General features: G+C 37.0%; 1 protein-coding gene across 3 annotated transcripts in view; it reads left to right on the top strand.

Moving 5' to 3' along the window:
• Window positions 1–20,018, top strand: part of gpp (grappa) — a 48,468-nt gene that overhangs the window by 17,983 nt on the left and 10,467 nt on the right. For all 3 annotated transcript variants that reach the window (XM_064694103.1, XM_064694104.1, XM_064694105.1), the window contains exons 3-5: window positions 16,728–18,020; window positions 18,733–19,316; window positions 19,382–19,554. In XM_064694103.1, coding sequence (XP_064550173.1) covers window positions 17,742–18,020; window positions 18,733–19,316; window positions 19,382–19,554 — 1,036 coding nt within the window. In that variant the 5' untranslated portion in view covers window positions 16,728–17,741. The remainder of the gene's footprint in view (window positions 1–16,727; window positions 18,021–18,732; window positions 19,317–19,381; window positions 19,555–20,018) is intronic.

The raw sequence follows: 20,018 nt of genomic DNA, 5'->3' as shown, positions 1-20,018 counted from the left end.
AATCTCTTAGTATTTTCAACAATAGAAAAACTATTATGTTATTTTAATGCTTGAAAACTTTGGCATAGAAACTGGTTGAGGGGCTTTTCAGGGTCAATCAACGGTCTTAAAAGGATGATCTCATGCAAAGCTTAACGCAAATATAACTATTATGTACAAAAAATAGCTGCAAGTTCAAATCTAAGATAAATTTATATTTTAAATTTGTTTCATTACCGCAACATTTGAGGTGTTGACCTTTGGCTTGAGGTAAATCGCATCATTATTCCAACAAATTATCGTATTTATATGTAAATAACTGTATTGTATGAACAACCTTCCATTTGTTGTGTATTGCATAACTTAAGTAATAATTTAAAACGCCTGTGACACAGCGATAACTACATACGTCTAGAACTAGTTATACTTCATATACATACATACGCATGCACACAAATACATACAAACATTTAACTGTTTGTCTTTCTTGTCATTTCCTTATTTAACGTGACACTTGTAGAAATTGCATTGAAAATGAGAAGACAACGCTGATTGCGCTCTTTTCTCTCTTTCTCTTGCTCTCTTGCTCTCTGTCTATCCAAGTGAAAATGAACACCTGCACGCAGTTGTTGTTGATGTTGTTGTTGAGGCGGTTTGCCTCCTTTTTTTTATTTTCTTATTTGATTTTGTTTGTTGTGGCGTACGTGCCTCTTCACTCACTCAATGCAGTTATGCAGCTGTTACGTCGTCTATGCTCATAGACCTACACAATCACACACACACACACACACTAATAGACACGCACTAGCGAACACCTGTCAAACGCATACTGGCGCACTGTAGAGCGGCAACAAAAAAAACGCTCTAATGCCTTTTATCCATCTATCCCGCTTACACGGAGACCGCCATGAGCAGCAGCAGCAGCCGTAGCAGCTGCTTTATGTTTCATTTTCACATTGTTTCTGTGCATATACCGCTTCTTCTAATGTTGCTGTGTCACGTTCTTCATATAAAAATGTTCAAAATTCTGATTGGATATTATGAACACACATGCATGTGTGTTAATGCGTGTGTATATGTGCTTGTTATATTCAGCGCTGCCAACTGTCTGCAATTAATGGTGTGTGCGCCGTTGCCATATTTCACGGGCTTACTCACGCAATAGCTTCAATTGAAACAGGTTTTTTTTCTTTTCAGACACAGCTGTGAGCGAGGGAGAGAGCGCGATCATGATCCATTATCGTCATATCTTTTTGGCTTTGCTTTTCATTGTGTTTCACTTGTTGTTGTGTCTCTGGGTTTTCGGCTTGGCATTCTTTGTTAAATATGTTCACTGACCTTTGCCGCAATTTCGAGTTTTTGTTTGCTTTTTTATTTTTTCATTTCTTATTTCGAAACTTGACTTCGACTAAAAACGTTACATTCGTTCAAATATGCATACATATACATATTTTATCGTATTTTATTGCTGCCATATTTGTTTTCGTTTTATCATTCACTATAAAAACAACTGTGAAAAGGCAGCAGGAGAAGCGTGCGGCACGCAAATGACCTTCAACTTGATTTTTAATTAAGTTCAGTTCAATGAACTGAAACTGTCAACAACTCATCACAGACTTTTTCGTGTATGTTTCAATTTAATATTTCCAATTCTATTTATTCTCTTGCTCACAAATTCGGTTGCATGTACACAGTTGTTGTATTTATTTCTTTCATATACATTTACCGCAAAAAAACACTTAAATTTTATGTTCTTTGTGCTGGTTGCGATGTGTGTATCTATTTTTAGCATTTATATATATGTATGTACATATATTCATATATGTATGTACATATGTATGTATGTGGGTGTCTTTTACGATGGCGCGACGTAAACGATATACATATTTGTTACCCATTTTGATGGGCGAATTAAATGGACAAGTTGCCTGAACAAGAATGAAGTTATAGCGACGTTGCCAAACTTCATTTAAAAGGATGATAATCGCTTCAACGATATGTATTTAATAGGCGTGCTCTAACTTGGCTTAAATTAAATTGTTTTTTAACCCAATATTTATATATTTAATTGGTATCCCATAACTTTTATTGATTAGCTTTTAAATGATACTACTTTCTTGTTCCATCAATTTAAAGACATTGGCATACTTTATCGTAAAAGACGACACTTTGCCAAGGGCAAAGTTGCCACATTTCACTTTAATGGCATCTCCTATGAACTTTTTCCACAGCTTAAAGCTTTCATCATGTTCAGCTCTCAGTGTTGGCTTTTTATCTAACCTAACTGTTCGGTGTATGTGTCAGCCATAATTTATACAATTTAATCGGTTTTCTCAAGCTACTCCTCAGTTTTTCAAGTCTCGTACTTTATTGCTGCTCGTTTCACATAAATTTCAGCTTTTTTTTTCGTTTAATCTTCATTTCTTTACATCTCTCACAAAAATAACAAATTTTTTCAATTTACATTTTAACCATATTTTATACGCCCTTTTCGGTCATTTTTTTGCTGCTCTCTCGGTCCCTCCCTTTTGCCACGGCCAGCACCCACCGCCCACTGACAGGCGGCCAACAGCGTTAGACAAATTTTATTACCAGCTACCATTGCCACTTACCCGGAAATGCTTGTCGCACCCTTTCCACACAAATAAACAAGTAAACACACACACACACACACACACACACACACATAAGCTCTGGCAACCCTCTGGGGCTATGCAGGCTTTTTCTTCATGGGTGTTATTATTATTCAGGTTCTTACGCCCGCCTGGCAACCCTTGCGGCAGGTTCTTTCGTACTCACCAAAATTGTTGCATGTCAACTCACCCGCACACCAGAACACACCACACCACACCACATCATGCATAGTTTTTATTTTCTTTTTTTTTTTCGTATAAATTTCAACAGCAAGTAGCTTGGGCAACCCTGTCAGGGCGAAGGAAAATCCGTTAGCAGGAAGGATGTTTCAATTTCTATTTTGTTTTATTCCTCTCTTCCTGTTTTTATCGGTCGCTTGTGTGCGTGTGTGTGTGCGTGTGTAAATGACAGAAACCTCCCCAATTCCCCAGCTCTACTTGCTCTCCCATGTTTTTGCTTAGAAAAAATACAGCTGTGAAAATTGGCATCGTCGCATTGCTCTCTGTTTTTCAATTCGGGGCTTTGCTTTTGTTATCGTTGCTAGCCTTTTGCTTCTGGAATAGAAGTGTTTTTCTAGCGAATTCTTTTGCTACCTACTCTTCAAATTTTAAGGACTTTTTATTTATTTAAGACTCTCCTTTTTGCCATCGCTTTGAGCTAAGCTCCAAATTGTTTTGCCTCTATAGTTGTAGTTGTTGTTGTTTTTCATTGTCGTGCAGTTTGTTTTTGTGATGTATTTTCGGTTATATGTCGAGCTGATTGTGTTTATTGTTTGGGCACGTTACGTGATTATTGGACACGTACTGAAGCGAATTGTACAGTAAACTCTGAATAAATACTACCAGGCCTTGTATGCAATCGATGAAATCAAGCTAAATAGTAGGCGTGGCATTAAATATATTGAAAAGAGAACAATGAGGCGCAGGATTTCAAAATGAGAGTTGAGTGTGAGAATAAAACTCACTGAAAAGAAAAAAGAAAGCATTTCAATGAGAGAAAAATAAGAAAAAGGGAATAATATACAATCGTGCAAATTTTAATTATAGATTAAAAAAAGTAACAATAATTCAAGCTAAGATTTTAAATAAAATAAGCTAAGAACATTATGCAAATTTATCATCTACAAAGATTTTGATTTTAATATGAATATTATTTACACAAGATTTCAGTTCTGCGGTTATTTTTGATACTGAAAAGCTTGACCCAAAATAAAGCTTAAATAAACAATCTTAAAGCTAAAAGCCAATATTTAGTATTTTATTTTCCCATTATAGAGGGTATTTATGACACATCTCCGAGCCTATTAAGTATATCTATATATTCTTGTTCAGCATCAACAGACATATATATTCATATCCTTCTGTCTGCTTCTTTGCAAACTAGATTCTCAGCTTTAAAGCGATCATCATGAAACTTTGCATAGATCCGAATTTCCGTAACAGGTAGCTTATTAGTTTCCCTATGCTCCTCGTATGTATTCAATCTCTTATCAACATCGGACCATTATATCATATAGCTGACATAGTAATAATCGGTTGATAATCAATTACTTGTATGAACAACTTATTTGTTTTTTAAGATATCTTAACCAAACTCGGCATTTACCACTTTCACCTGCTCCCTATTAAGGTCACATTTAATCAAAATCAGGCTACTATACCATAAACATTATTCTATAGGAATTATGAAAAATGAGTCTGGCTTAAATGTTTTCAATTTATCTCAGAAATAGGCAATTACAAGCTTCACACTTCCTGCATATCTGTAATCTTCCTATAACTAATTGTCATATAATTGACCTTTTCGTATTGTGACACCTTAAATATACTCTTACTGCGAACATTTCTTTTTCGTTTTGCATATTTAAACGTACTGAAAGCCGCGGGCGTTGCGTTTTAATTACTGACCTATTTTCCGTGCTCCTAAACGTTTCATTCATTGCATTACCTTGCGGCGCTGTTGCCGAATTTCACAGGCAAAGCTTTAAAGCGCTAAACGATTTAAAGAGCGGCTCCAGAGTGTTTCTATGTGTTTATATTATGTGCTAGAAAGTAAATATGCTTTACATACGCTGTGTACATGCAATTATGCAAATTTACATAAACATAACCTACTAACTAAGCACGCTATTGAAACAAATGCAGCCCCGGTTAACAGTACTCATGCTTCCTCCAGCTGGCGCCCTCGCTCGTTCTATCTCTCTCGCACACACACACACACGTACACAGCAAAAATAGTTGACCTCATTTTTTAGGACTGTGCACAATTTTACTGCAACTTTTTTTGCTCTTGCATTGACTGGGGCGCCGCCTGGCGGGCGTTTGTTGCCGCTGCGCTCCCCCCACTCCTCTATTGCCAGCACATTCGAGCTGCGCTCATTTTGCATGCATGCATTTGGCAACTCTGTCGCTCTTTGGCTGACGTTGCAGATGGCTTGAAGGCGGGCAAGTGAGTGGTGGGTGCTGGTAGGCGGCAGGGGGGGGGGGGGGAGTGGCGGCGGTTGAGGGAGGTGGTGTCCTACATTTTGGGCTTTGTTTTGTTTTGAGCCTTCATAAAATGCAGGCAGGTGGCGCAGAAAGCGTTTGCATTGCTTTTCGCAAAATGCCGTCATTGAGGGAATGCACTTTCTGCCTCTTCCAGCCCCTTGATAGTTGTTGTTGCCACATTTCATTCACAATAACAAACAGAAGATTTTTTCCATTTGACTGCTCGCTGTTGCTTTTCATATTTTTTCCACGTCCTTGTGCTAAATACAACAACAAGCCGCCAGAGCATACAGAAAGAGGTTGAAAATGCTGCAAAAATCGATAAAGCAATTAATGCAAAAGTGGCTGGCAACCCCCACAACAACAGCAGCAACCCTGCGTACAAAAATAAACAGCCACCCACCCATCTACAAAGGCCCAACCCAACCCAACCCAACCTCACTCAGCAGCGACTGCTTTGTATTCTTGTTCTCCTTCTGCGTCTATACACTCTTCTCTGCACTCTTCTGTTTGTTATTTGTTTTATTTTTTTTTTGTTTCTTTCTTTTTCTGTCGTGTTTATTACTTTCTTGTTGTTTTTGCTGCTGCAACCCTCGCTGGTCGACAGCGACGTCCGTGGCGTTGCTATGCGGGCCGAATTTCGTTGGGTGGGCAGCAGCGAGCATAGGAGCGAACGGGACAGCAATAGCATGGGTGCCGCTTAAGCGCGTTCTTTACTTTAATGAAAATATGCTGGACGCGTGCTACATTTGTGTGTGTGTGTAAGTGTTTCGGATGACTTTAATGTATTTCAATTCAAATTGTTTTTTCCCTAACTTCAGACCTTTGCTGGCCCCTCAAGTGATATTCTGGCGAATTTTCATGGGAAAATAGCTTCTATTTGAATTCATAAAAATGAATATTTTGTTTGTAGCATGCTTTTAAATTTAACCAGCTTAAAAACATCATTTGCCGCTTGTTGACCATAGAAAAAAAGAGAAGATAATCCAATACGAATTTTTCAAATTGGAATAATAATGATTTTTCCTGCTCTACATATTATAACTGTGTTTTTGTATAGCCTTGTCGAGGATATTTTTTATTTAGCATGAAATGTGCAACGCATAGGAGACATCTTCGATTCCGTTAAGTATATATATTCTGCTTCAGTATCGACATCCGTCTGTCCGTTTCCCTGCAAATTAGATTCTCGGTTTTAAAGCTATCATCATGAAACTTTGCATAGATCCGTCTTTCTGTAACATTTAGTACATATGTCGCAACCGGACAGATCGGACCACTATATTTTATAGTTGTCATATGAAATTTCGGTGGAAACTTATGCTCTTGTATGAAACAGTTTTTTGTTTATCAAGATAACTTGACCAAACTTGACAATTATTAGTATTACTATGCTCCTTATACCATAGATTCTTAGAATCGTCCGAAAAATTAGTTTTTTTTTAATATGTATATCTAACAAATCTAGGGCTTAAGATCTTCACAATTCTCCTCAACTAACTGCAAAACTGTGAGTACATTTTTTACAAGGTTTTTTAATATTCAACGTTCCAAAAATATTTGTGGAACTCAGTTAAGATATAAGTTTTAAAGTTTTATTTTGCAGATAAGTGAAATTTTTGGAAAATTAAATTAGATAGCAACATAAGCTCACTATTTCCAAATGAATCTCCATATTCTCCATATTTCAGCATAAGAAATTTCTACAGAGAATAAACAATTTTGTGCAATTTTTCTTTTCCGTAATCCCTTTTGCAATGTTCCTATTTGGGGATTATCGCGTTGGTTTTAGTTGCCTGTCTCCCAACAATATTGATTAACTTTTTGCTCCGTTTTAACAACAAAATCCCTGCCAACATTCATCCTATGAAAGCTGTCAGAGCTGCCTCAAACTTAAAGTAGATATAAAGCCCCGAGTTCTTCCACTTTATTGTTGCTGTTGTGGCTGCCACTGCAAGTGACAAGTCAAATTTCCCATGCTCCCCCCTCGACGTTAAAGCCAATATGAGAAAAGTTTTTGTTGGCCATTTCATATAAGAGTGTGTGTTGCCCAGCAGGAGGCTCCTTTCGGCCAAATGCCATAAACGATATTGGCCCGCACATTTTTTGGCAACGTGCCCAAAGTAACTTGTCAAACCTGCAGCTATGCAAACGTGTGAGTAAAGATTCTTATAGAAACCTGCACGGAAACACAGTCAGTACCTTGGAAATGTATGTAATCACTTTCTAATGAATTTCGTTGTTCTCTTCTTAGTTTAATCTCTCGATTATTTGATTTGAAACAAACGATAAAGAAATTTACACAAAAATAATTGACACAAATGCTTAAAATACTGAAGAGAAAACTCCAAATCAATACAAATCTATATTATATAAAATAAAATAAAAAACAATAAAAAAACGATTATTTTTAATTAAAAATTTATCAACAATCCATTACAATTCGATCAAAGTTCGATATCTTCTGAAAAACATCGATAAATGCACTTGGTTACTTACTATTTATTAAGAATAGAAAGTTTGTTAGTGCCTGATTCCTCGATGCTGAACATTTGTTACATTTACAAACTTTACATTCTGCGATTCCATTAGCAAGTGTCAGTATTCGGTTACATATGAATAGCAAAAGTAGCACTTCTTTAAGCGCCGCAAACTTTTCTTTGCAAAGGTTAAATAATACGGCCTCCTTTCGAGATTTGGCAATCTTTAAATGTTAAAAACTGTGAGATTAGTATAATTAAAAATTATTCCTTAAGATAACCGCTTACGAAATTTGATAAATCTTCGCAAAAAAACACGAATTACTCGGGGAGAATACCAACAATGTGGTCTCTTATGGGAAAACGTACAGGCAACATACTTCACATTCGCAAAAAATGTAAGAAATGTTTATTGGTATTAGGTTATTATTAGTTTGTATTATAATGTCGATTATATTTGATAAAAAAATTGATAATTAGAATCAAAAATGTATTAAAGAACCAATCAATCTAAGAATATTTATGGCGTCAGCTAACGCGAGAAATAGAAAACGTATAAGGCGCGTTCCAAAGGATAACACGTGTCATCCACAGGCATTTTGTGTATCCTTTTCTATGTTATATGCCCCGTATAATTTGTTTCCAACGACCCTTGGTACTTATGTGTGTATATACTATGCTTATATGTATGCGTGCACTTACATATATAGTCTGTCAGACTTGGCCCAACCCCAGGCTGCCTCTTCACACACACACACACACACACACACACACACACACACACACACACACACACACACACACACACACACACACACACACACACACACACACACACACACACACGGGCAGCGGACGTCGCCAACTTTTTATGCCTTTTGCTTGTGCAAGTTTTCAACAACTTTTTGCATATTTCAAACCTGCGGCCCACCCAACCTCACCGCCCACCCACCAGCCACATTACTGTGTATACATATTTTATAAGTTTCGCCCCAGCTTGGCATCCGTTAGAAGCCCTCTGGCTTTAGTTTAGTTATTTCTCATCATCATCATCATCTGCAGCCTCAACATTTCGCCATTCCTCTTTGACTTTGTCGTCGCGCTCGTCTTTGTTCGCATTTTCCACATTTTTCCCACGTTCGCTTGACGTGTGGGCGGGGCTGGGGTTGGGGTTGGGGTTGTTGTGGAATCCCAACCCTCCCCCAAGTAAATAAAAGCTGCTTAAAACGAGCATCAAGCGACTTGCCTTGAGAAAAGCGCTGCCACATTGAGTGAGGGCTGTTCCATTCTGCCCGTTCCACTTAATGTTGCCTTTTACCGTTGTCCTTCTCCAGCTCCTGCGCTTTAATATCGCATCTCGTTTCGTTGCTTTAAACCATATTTGAACGCAAAGTGCAAAGTTGATCCACAACTTTTTCCATTGTTTAATGTTTTTTGTTTTATTTCTTTACCAAGCACATTTTCTGCCCACATTCTTTAAGTTCTGTTAAGCATGCAAAAGTTTGCAGTTTTTTGTTGGTAAAAAATTGGTCTGTTTTGTTTATTTACGAATCACTTTAATATGCATTACTGTACTCAAATGCGTTAAATGGCAACTTACCTATAATTAACTTTAAACCCTGAATCCATGGAAAATGGCCTTAAAGGCCTTAAGGCCTTAAGGATGTAACAGATAGAAGGAAGCATCTCCGACCCTAAAAAGTATATATAAATGACGAGTGGACCTAGCTATGTCCGCCTTTGTTTCCGATAATCGATAACTTTTCCCGTTTCCAAGCAATCGTTATCGAAATCTTGTTTTTAAAGCAAATCTTTTAGGTTTTAAGAGCTAGACCCAGCAAATTTGACAGAGCTCAAAGAAAAGTATATACAGACTAAGTATTTTTCATTTTATAGCTATCGCCTAATGTTTAAAATCTTTCTTTTTATATAAACGTACAATGCCTCATTTATCGATCGATTATCGATTGCAAACATATTTTGTAAATCTATTGATTGTATAGGTTTGATTAAGACAGGACTTTAAATATATGTTGTAATGCCTGTAATGGCTTAAATTAACTTTATGCCATTAAAGTTTAATGTAATGTTAATCGCCCCAACTCACACGACGGACGAGTACAAGAGTACGAAGAGTTAAAACGTTTTCAATACGCTCTCAAATTAAATTTAATATATACATAAGTCAATAAGAGCTAAACACATAATTTATAGTATGTACATAAGTACATATTTGTACATACGTAATTACAATGCTCTGCCATTTATTGCACATGTTGGCATTCAATTTTTATGTCGAAAAGGGCTCTTGGCTGTCTGTCCACGTTGGCCACGTGCCCCGTTATCCTACCTGTTGCCAGTTGCCAGTTGCCCGCTGTCCTTTCTGTGGTCTGTTGTTGAGTTCCCGCTGCTCTTTGCCAGTTCATGCAACGTGCAACGTTCAACGACAAGCGGCAGCTGTTTTTGGCTGTAACCGCAAAGCGACGACCACGAGACAACAACTGGAATCCTTCAACTTTGGGCAGGACGACAGGAAATTATAAGTGCGTCCACATTGCGATTGAAGGCCCTGCCAGCCATGCTCGGAGTGTTGCAGATAAATCAAAACATAATTACGTGGTCGACTGGCAGGTGCCCTGTAAACAGATTTAATAGCTATGTATTATCGACAACACATTTAGCTAAATGAGAAAAGGCTACAACAAATAATGTTTGGTTATATTCAATTATTTGTTTTTGTGTATTCATTGATATTTCATAAATATATTTTTAATTGTCAATTTATTTTAATTGTCAATCATAGCATTAAACATTCGCTACATTTGTAACTGCAACTGACTCCACTATGCAACAGTTGTTGCATTTACAAACTTCACATTCGTCGATTCCATTAGCAAGTGACAGTTGTCGGTAACATATGAATGAATTGCGTAAATGTGAAAAATGTTGTTTCTTATGGGAGAACGTACAGGCAGCAAACTTCACATTCGCAAAAAATGTAAGAAATGTTGATAGTGGAATTAGGCTATGAGGCAACGTTGTCAGAAACATTTGCTATTGATACTGATAAATAAAACTAAATTTTGGGTCACTTGAAATACGCTGTTAAACAAAATAATTGCTAAAGAATTTTTAAATGATTTACATAACCTTTGCAACCGTAATGTTTTGTGTGCAGGGTATAAAAACGAGGTTTCTCCCTTTGGCGCGTACCAAACATAACATTGCCACTGCACTTTACGCTCTCATATCCTCTCCGTTCTCTCCTCGCTCTCTCGCGATCAGCAGAGCAGGTGCTTGACTTGCGGCAAGCTGTTCGAAATTTCAATAAAAAAACACACACACACAACTTCCAATTGCGGTTCGCTATCACATGTTATTTTGTTCTTCTCTTATTTGTTTTTCTTGTTTGTACACTTTTTTGGACATCAAGTTGTATTCCTATATTTTTGTGCACTTGTCAATGTATGTGTACATTTATTTGTGCATACATACGTATGTACATATATATTTATATTTATGTATTCACCAGCAACTAGGTCAAACACTTTATCTTATCAGACTTATTTCTGATTATGAATAAGTCAACTGCAAACATTTGATGGCCTTAAATTCCAACAGGTGGCGCCCGCGATAAAGTGGATGTATAACAGTTTATACATAAGATATGCACTGTACATAAGTATGTACATACATGCATAATTATAGCCAAAGTGATTTCATGACGTATTACGACAGAATAGGTTTGACAAAGTATAACATATTGTTATACCTAAAAATGCTCTATTCGAATTCGTTTAATACAATTAAAGCAACTAACGGTTTTCGTTTGCTTTAATGGGTTAAATTCAATATAGTAAATGTGCACTGCAACGCTTGTAACTATATACACACCAGCACATATACATACACACATATATAATATATCAGAATATTTCAAATTCTTTTAATATAAGTCTTATCAGTCAATGAAAATAAATCAAAGTGTTCTAATTTTTTCATTCCTCTTAAATTGTGTTATGTCTGTGTACACATACATAGTATATGCATATGTATGTATGTATGTATATGCAATTGTTTGTGTGTTTCATCGATTATCAATATTGAGTGCATGACCTCAATGATAGCTCCTAGTGTCTGTAGCAACAATAACAAGAACTCATAACCATAACAAAAACAAAGGCAGTTCGATTGAAGCTTCATGCGATTTCTTTACGTTCGTAATTCCATGGAATACAATACACATACATACGCACGCACATGTACACATACATATTCATGTGTGCGTATATAAGAATTTACATTAATAAATTGCGATGCAGCTGGTTTGTTTCGATTATTGTGTTAACGATTCAAATAATGCATATTTTAAATATTTGCAATTTTAAAATGTTGCACATTAATGCATTATTCAAAAAAAAAAAAGCGAGCAGCTGTTCAAAGTCTTCAAAAGCATAAAGGGGAACGCAAGAGAATGAAACACAATGCAGTTCCTGTGCAACTGTATTCGCTTAAGACTGTAAACTGTAAAACTGTGCGCTTCATTTATCAACAGCTTGGCAAATGTTTTTATAGTGCTAATTACCAAGAATTGAACGGCTTTTGTTTTCTTTTTCACGAGTATTGCAAGTATTTATTTATTTACCCACTGTATGACCCCAAAAGCAAAGGCCTTGCGCTAATAAACTAAACAAATAGAATTGTCTGAATTTGTATAACATTTGAAAAGCAGCAGCAAAAACAACAACAACTAGAAGCAGAACAACAATTGGAGCCGAGAAGAAATAACAGCAATTAAAGTCATACAAATTAAAGCAAAATCAAAGCGTAAACTCATTTAACCTTCAGGCATGCAATCACAACAAACACGTGACCATGAATAATATTGTAGTTATGTTGTTCTCAGGAGCAGATAAACGAGGCAAAACAAAGTTGGAATGTAACGAGAAAATGATAAAATTGACAGCTAACGGTCAAATAATGCAATTACACCAACATTAAGTTGAAAGCATGTGATGATAAAGAGCGAGGGACGTGTGAATGGCAACAATTTGCTCTAACGGCATTTAATTGACATGTTAGCTAACAGAACGTAACAATGTTGTTAACAGTTTCGCTGCTTTGGGCCAAACAGACAATTGCAGTAATTTTAATTATTTGTCGCAATGACCTTGACCGACAGTGAGAACTGTGAGCGCTTAATGAGCAATCAGAATACTCAATCATAATAATAAAGTTGCTCATAAAAATAGCAAACCGCACGCTAAATTAAATGGCAAACAAACCAAACGCACACACACACACACACACACACACACACACACACACACACATTTGAATTCATTTATTCATTTTGTAGTGATTTCGCTCACATTTTATTTCAGATTTATTTTTTTATTGTTGTTTTAGTGGCGATATCAACAAACAGAACACAGCACAGACTGCGTGGCAGGCAAAAGTCGTAAAACATTAAACAGGCAAGAGCTGACAGCAAAAAATAAAAATAAAAAGAAAAAGCAACAGCTAAAGCGAGCATGTTTGCAAGAAGAAGAAAATAAGTTGCTCGCGTGGGCGTTGGCAGCGCTGCTCGCGTGCGTCCGCCACCAGACATATTGCATGTAAACGTACTCTCTCTCAATAAAAGAGAAGCAGAGTGGGCGGCGAGCACGAGAGCAAGAATGGAGTGTGAGAGCTTTTTAAGTTGATTAAAAGTGCGGCAAAGGCTCTGCGCTTTGTAATTGTGTCAACTAGCGCGCGAACGTGAGTGTGTGTGTGTATGTGTGTGTGTGTGCGCGAATGAGTGGGCATGGAATGGAAATGTGTGTCATGCCTTCACAGGCATGCAAAACAATTAAGAAAGCTCGATCGAGTGTTCTTGACTAGCAAATACCCTGAATTTAGGTGTGAATTAATTAAAAATGTGTTACAGGGTTAAAATTGGCATGCGAAAATGTTGTGTTTGCTTAAGATTCTTTTCTATTTGCTGTGTGGACTAAAGAAACAGTTCCTTTCAATGTTTTCAAGATTTGAGCTTTTAAGCCCAATTTTTAAAATAACTCTTAGAAACTAATAATTTTACATAATTTATTCTTTGACATACCAAAAATATTGACTGACACTATGATAAATTGCAATAATGTTTTCAAATAGCCAAAAAAAAATGTTTTGTTACTTTTCGTTGACTTTAGGTCAACTGTTTTAGTTCTAGATTCTGTTTATAGTCAAATAAAACTTGGAATGCCGGGTTTAAACCTCTCTCTTTTATTAGTACAGGGTATAAGAGCCATTCAGCATGCATACATCGATGGCTTAAGCCTATAATTATGTATGTTCGTATGGGTCAGTTCCCAAGAGCTAGAATTAATAGTAAAACCTATTTTCTAAATTTCTAATTCCTGCGACAAATAAAACTGAAAATCAAACGATTTGGAATGTGTAACGACCCAGTTTTGAATTAATTTATAATTGAACTGATAAGCGTTAAATAAAATTGGGAAATTCATGCGAGAATTTCTTAAAACTAAAAAAATTATTAATGTCTTGCGAACATTTAAATCTTTAACTTGAAGTAGATTAAACATAGTGTGTTTTTTTATTTTTAATAATATAATAGTTTGATGTAAATTCTAATTTGTTTCTACTGGCGTCTCTCAACGGGGCGTATGCGTAATTCGTCTCTCATAGAGATACAGGCCATACAAAAGATGAACGACGCGGCGCCCAGACTCCAAGGTTTGAACCACACCGCAAAATATATACAAAGCTCTCGTTAGCCAATTGATTGGGGCAAGTTTGGGATGGGGATGGGGATGGGAGAGTGCAGTCTGCTCTTTGATTATGATTTGAATATTGTTGTTGTTGTTGTTGTTCTTGCGAGTCAATGTTTGACCATTTACCACAATGCATGTGCCAATAGAGAGAAACTCAATTGTTCATTGCGCTGTTAATGTGTGCGATGTGCAAGTAGGTATGTATATCATATATTATTTACATATGTACTTAGTTTTACGATGAACTGTCTCTCGGCAGACATTGACAATGCTAATTTGGAGACGTCGAAATAGATGATGTTAATAAATGTTGATTAATATTTATACAAAATTACCTTCTCCTGCATGGAAAGATACATAAGTTAATAGCTATGCAGATGCGTACTAGACAGACATATTAACATATGTGCGTGCGACAGATGCCAGACGGGAAGTAATTACATGCTCAGTGCATATAAGTCTATTTCATTATCTTTTCTAAATTGGAACTTAAATTCATGGATTGATGTCAATGACACAAAAGTAGCTTATGCTAACATCGAATTTTGTTTTGAGAAAATACGTTTTACTATTTTCTAGGCTTAAATTCTTTAGAATATTGAATTATAAAAGCCCCATGAATAAGATCAATTAACATTAATATATATTTTTTTAAATTAAAATGATTTTTCATTTTATATGTAAATAAAGCGTTTGCAAAAAGTTGATTTATATTTCCAAAATTGAAATTAACTGTGAGCAGTGGGAATCTAATTGGGAGGAAAGTAAATAAATAAACTAATGGGTAATTTATCTTCTATAAATCAGTCCTAACTTTTAACTCTTGCTGCTTATTGATTTAAGTTACTTAAAATGGTTTACTTGAAATGATTGTTTAAGCGGATTCTTTGGATATTTAGCCAAACAGATAAACAAACACACATGCACACACATCCGTGCGCCAGACATATGGTTGTGATAGACGGCAACGGCGACTGGCCAGAGACACGGTTAACCGCCCGAACAGGATGAGTGTAGGTCGATCGGGAGTATAGAAGGGAGAGTGGGGGGGTGCCACAGCTGCCACATGCCGTGCAGTGGTCGCCTGTTGTCGGATTGTCATGGTAACAGACAGAGATACATTCGCACAGGATATGCAGATATACGTACCTATATGTAGACACTGCGCGACAGACACGTGCATGAATAACGCATATTTCTGATACATATATAACCATACATAACTGTATTTATGTGGAAGTACATATATATGCATGTAATGTGTGACAGATTAGTTGCCAGACAGGATTGTGCTGGGTTTGAGATACTCAACCGGGCTGTGTTTAATCTGTGTACATACACACACACACAAACACACATACTTGTACAAAATGCCATTCAATTTAATGTGGCGCTTGTCTAGCCAAAATGTTTCAACGTCCAAACGGAGCGCTTTAAAAACGCTTGAATGACCCAAAGCTTTAATTAAACCCATTCCTGAAAATTGCCGAGGGTTGTTATTGATTTTTCCGCAGCATTTTCGCACAACCACCCACCCCCTCCCCCAACAAATTTAAATAACTGTGGAAAGCTGTTGTCGACGTTTTGCCTATGCTAATGAAGACCCATTGTCGTTCTTTGTGGGCCACGCCCACTCACATAAAGGCAGAGCAGCCAACGCGCACGGGAATTAAATCACATTTAACAGAAGAAAAAAAAAAGTAGAAACGTGCCTCGCATTATAAATTAGCATAATAAATACAAAGAATGAGACCCCGATAAATAACAAAAATTAAATCGTTAAAAAAAAGGTGTTTCATGCGATGCACATAAAAAAGCGAGTGGAATTTAAAAAACTTTGGTAACTCAATAAAATACGGGATTATTTATATTGAAAAGGCAAAGTTTTTTAATATTTTTTTTTTGTAAATTTGACCGTCATTTAAAAATATTTCGAACAAATTAAAGTCAAGTTTCGGAATTGTGTGGCAAATTCTTTACCTTAAATTAATGCAGTAAATGCTGTAAAGATGCGATCCCAGGATCCTAAAACTTTGGTAATGCATAGGCAATGTGTTAATCTTATAAATCGCTCATGATAACTGACTAAATTAGTAATAGAGCATATATATTATAGTTATTTATATAGTTTAGTGCTTTACCCTCACATTTATTCGCACTAATTTATTTAAATATTAGATACGTATTCTGAGAACGCAACACTCTCGCATTTTTTATCAGCTTCTAAGTTATGAAGCACGCTCATAATCCGCATCTCGAGTTGGTTTTCCTTTGTTTAATCAATTCGATTTTCATTATTTATGTTATATTTAATGCATTTTCAATCCTTGTTTATTTATGTTCTACCATTTCTCTGTTTTTTCTCTTTTTTCTTGCAGACCCTCCCCAAAAAAACAAAAAAAAACAAACTAAAACACAGAAAACTGTTTTCGAAAGCTGATATCTCAATTACATACGTCACATACGTCGGTTTGCAACACTGAGCGACGCGCGCGCGCATTATGCGTAACGTTAATAGGCAAAGCGCGCGTGCCGTGGAACGCAGTGAATCGAAACGCAATTGCTGCTGGACTGCACGACGATGAAATGAAACGCATGCAGCTGCAGCAAAAACGACAGCAACAACAACAACAACAACAACACCAGCATATGGCAGGCGAAAATGTTGTCGCACATTGAGGAAAATGCATCGTTTTCTTAACATACAGCAAAATATAAAATTACGCAACTATCATCAGTTACTTTTGTATTTTGTTGCTGTTCCATTGGCTGCCACTGCTGCTGGAGGAAGACGACGAAGAGGAGGCAGAGACGACGGAGATCGAGACATATTTGTGGGTGGGAAGAGCAGCAGCAGCAGCAGCAGCAGCAGCAGAAACAGTAGCAATCATAACGCAACGATCGTAACGTAACGTAACGCAACTTAACGTAACGTAACGTGACGCACACAGAAGCAAGTAGTAGACGATAGTTTGTTCTCTTATTGTTTAGCCCAATACACACGTACACACACTTTACCCAACGCTGCCACTGTTCCTAAGACAACAACAACAAACAAACAACCTATCATCGTAATCGTAGTTTTAACGCAACCATTAAGTAAACAACACACAACGTAACGTAACGTAACGCGAGACGCCTCAACATTTGCTCCTATGCCAACGTTTTTGATCATCATCGCCATCAGCATCGATATTATCATTATGCATATAATAACACACGATATATGAACGCCCATGCTCATCATACATCTGACACTGCAAGCAACTGCAACAGTTAAATCGTTAACAACAATTGAAACAACATTTGCGAAGCATAAAACAACAACGTGACGTTGTTTTAGTGTTTCGTTACCCATTGACCTTTTGCCGCACAGCTGGCAAGGGTAAAATATGGCAACACCGCAAGTCAAAGACTTGGTGTTGCGCTCGCCAGCTGGCTCCTCCGATACCATCACATTTGCCTGGCCACTGCAGATTGGACATGGACAGGATAAGCATGACAATGGCATCGATATCATCGACACAATCAAATTCGTCTGCGATGAGCTGCCATCAATTTCATCCGCATTCGAGGAGATTAACCTCAATCACATTGACACTGCCTGCTATAAGACTATGACAAATCTTGTCGATCGCTTCAACAAGGCTGTCGACAGTATTGTTGCATTGGTAAGTACATTAATCATCTCAAATCCAAATTTAGATAACAAACATTAACATAAACAGTCACTTTTTGGTAAGGTTCTTTTTTAAACTCGATCCGATTCGAAGGTTTTGTAAGAAAGAATCATTTTTGTTTACAAATCGTAAAGTTAATGGTAAAGCGATATAAATATATAATTCGAGAGGATCCCTTGATTCCAACTATAATACGTTTTTTACGTAACTTCCACAAAGGTATTAGAAACGCAACAAAATTCTATTCGATTTCCATTTCGTAGCTTTGCTTTAAGAGCTTTAAACGACAATAAAAATATGAGAAATATACATATAGCTGGTTTTAATAAAAGCATATTCAAATAAACAACTTCAAACAAAATTATATTTCTATTAACCAAAATTAGAATGGTGTTTTGAAAAAGAAGCGTGTTTCATTTTCATATGTTCCGTTTGAAACAATCGATTCGATCGATATCTCATTCAATTTTTTACGCTAACAATCTTCTAGGGTTCTCGAAAGTTTAACGTTTAAAAACATAAATCAAATATTTTCTCGAAAATGGCATCCGAAGTGCCGAAAACAGTTTTGTGATTCAAGATTTAATGTGCTACCAAAATGTATAACTTTTTTACCTAATGATCTATACATGCTTTATTGGCATTTTAAACAGTTAAAAACAATTGCATAGATCGAGCTAATTATTAATTTCGGTTATTACAGGAAAAAGGAACTTCACTGCCCGCCGAGCGCCTGAATAAGTTCGCTCACCCTAGCCTTTTAAGACACATACTGCAATTAGTTTACAATGCTGCCGTACTCGATCCGGACAAACTCAATCAGTACGAGCCCTTCTCGCCGGAGGTGTACGGAGAGACGTCGTACGAGCTGGTACAGCAAATGCTCAAACATGTCACCGTTAGCAAGGAGGACACGTTCATTGATCTCGGTTCCGGTGTGGGACAGGTGGTACTACAAATGGCCGGATCGTTTCCGCTTAAGACATGCATCGGCATCGAGAAGGCGGACACGCCCGCTCGCTATGCGGAACGCATGGACCAGATCTTTCGCCAGTACATGAGCTGGTTCGGCAAACGCTACTGCGAGTACAAGCTGATCAAGGGCGACTTTCTGGTGGACGAGCATCGCGAGAAGATCACCTCCTCGACGCTGGTGTTTGTCAATAACTTTGCCTTTGGTCCGACCGTCGACCATCAGCTAAAGGAGCGATTTGCCGATTTGCGAGATGGCGCTCGCGTTGTGTCATCCAAATCGTTCTGTCCGCTCAACTTTCGCATTACAGATCGGTTAGTAATAGATTAAAATATATTTGGAATAATGCAATTAACCCGATAATATCTGCCCATCACAGAAACCTTAGCGACATTGGCACGATAATGCATGTGAGCGAAATACCGCCTCTGAAGGGCTCCGTTTCATGGACCTGCAAACCGGTTTCATATTATTTGCATGTGATCGATCGCACTATTTTGGAGCGCTATTTTCAGCGCCTGAAGACCAAGGGTGGTGACAATGAGCATGTTGGTAAGTAATTGGGGGCGGGGCGGGCAGGAGATGATAATGTACACAGCACACGTTCAGTCACAAATCAGTTTTGAATATCAATCACGATCAAATCAAATCAGTCAGTCATAAATCAGAACATGATCAATCACAATCAGTCACGATCAGTTATTGTTGATGACAATCCTAAGTTTCCGTTTGATCTTCAGTTGAAACATTCTCAAATAGTTTGGTCTATAAATATATTTCCCGATCTAAGTATGAAGCTAAGCTATTTGTAACACTGAAATTTATAGGTTTAATTTGAACTAAGGTTAAAGGAACCCAGCAATAATTTTAATACCAATCTGATTTAAGTTTTAGGCCCTGTTTAAGTATATAGGTATAATAATATTTAAGACATTTTTGACCCTTTTTTTTATTGCTGACTTTTTCATTTTAACTGTACCAGTTCCTTAATTGGCAATTTTTAATATTTATTTTCA

The sequence above is a fragment of the Drosophila montana genome, unplaced genomic scaffold, assembly GCF_035044405.1.
Source record: "Drosophila montana isolate Dmon_TW-CO22-7 unplaced genomic scaffold, ASM3504440v1 contig_3733_1, whole genome shotgun sequence".
NCBI classification, from domain to species: domain Eukaryota; kingdom Metazoa; phylum Arthropoda; class Insecta; order Diptera; family Drosophilidae; genus Drosophila; species Drosophila montana.
The sequence above is the reverse complement of the archived record's forward strand: the minus strand, read 5'-3'. Positions and strand labels throughout refer to the sequence as shown.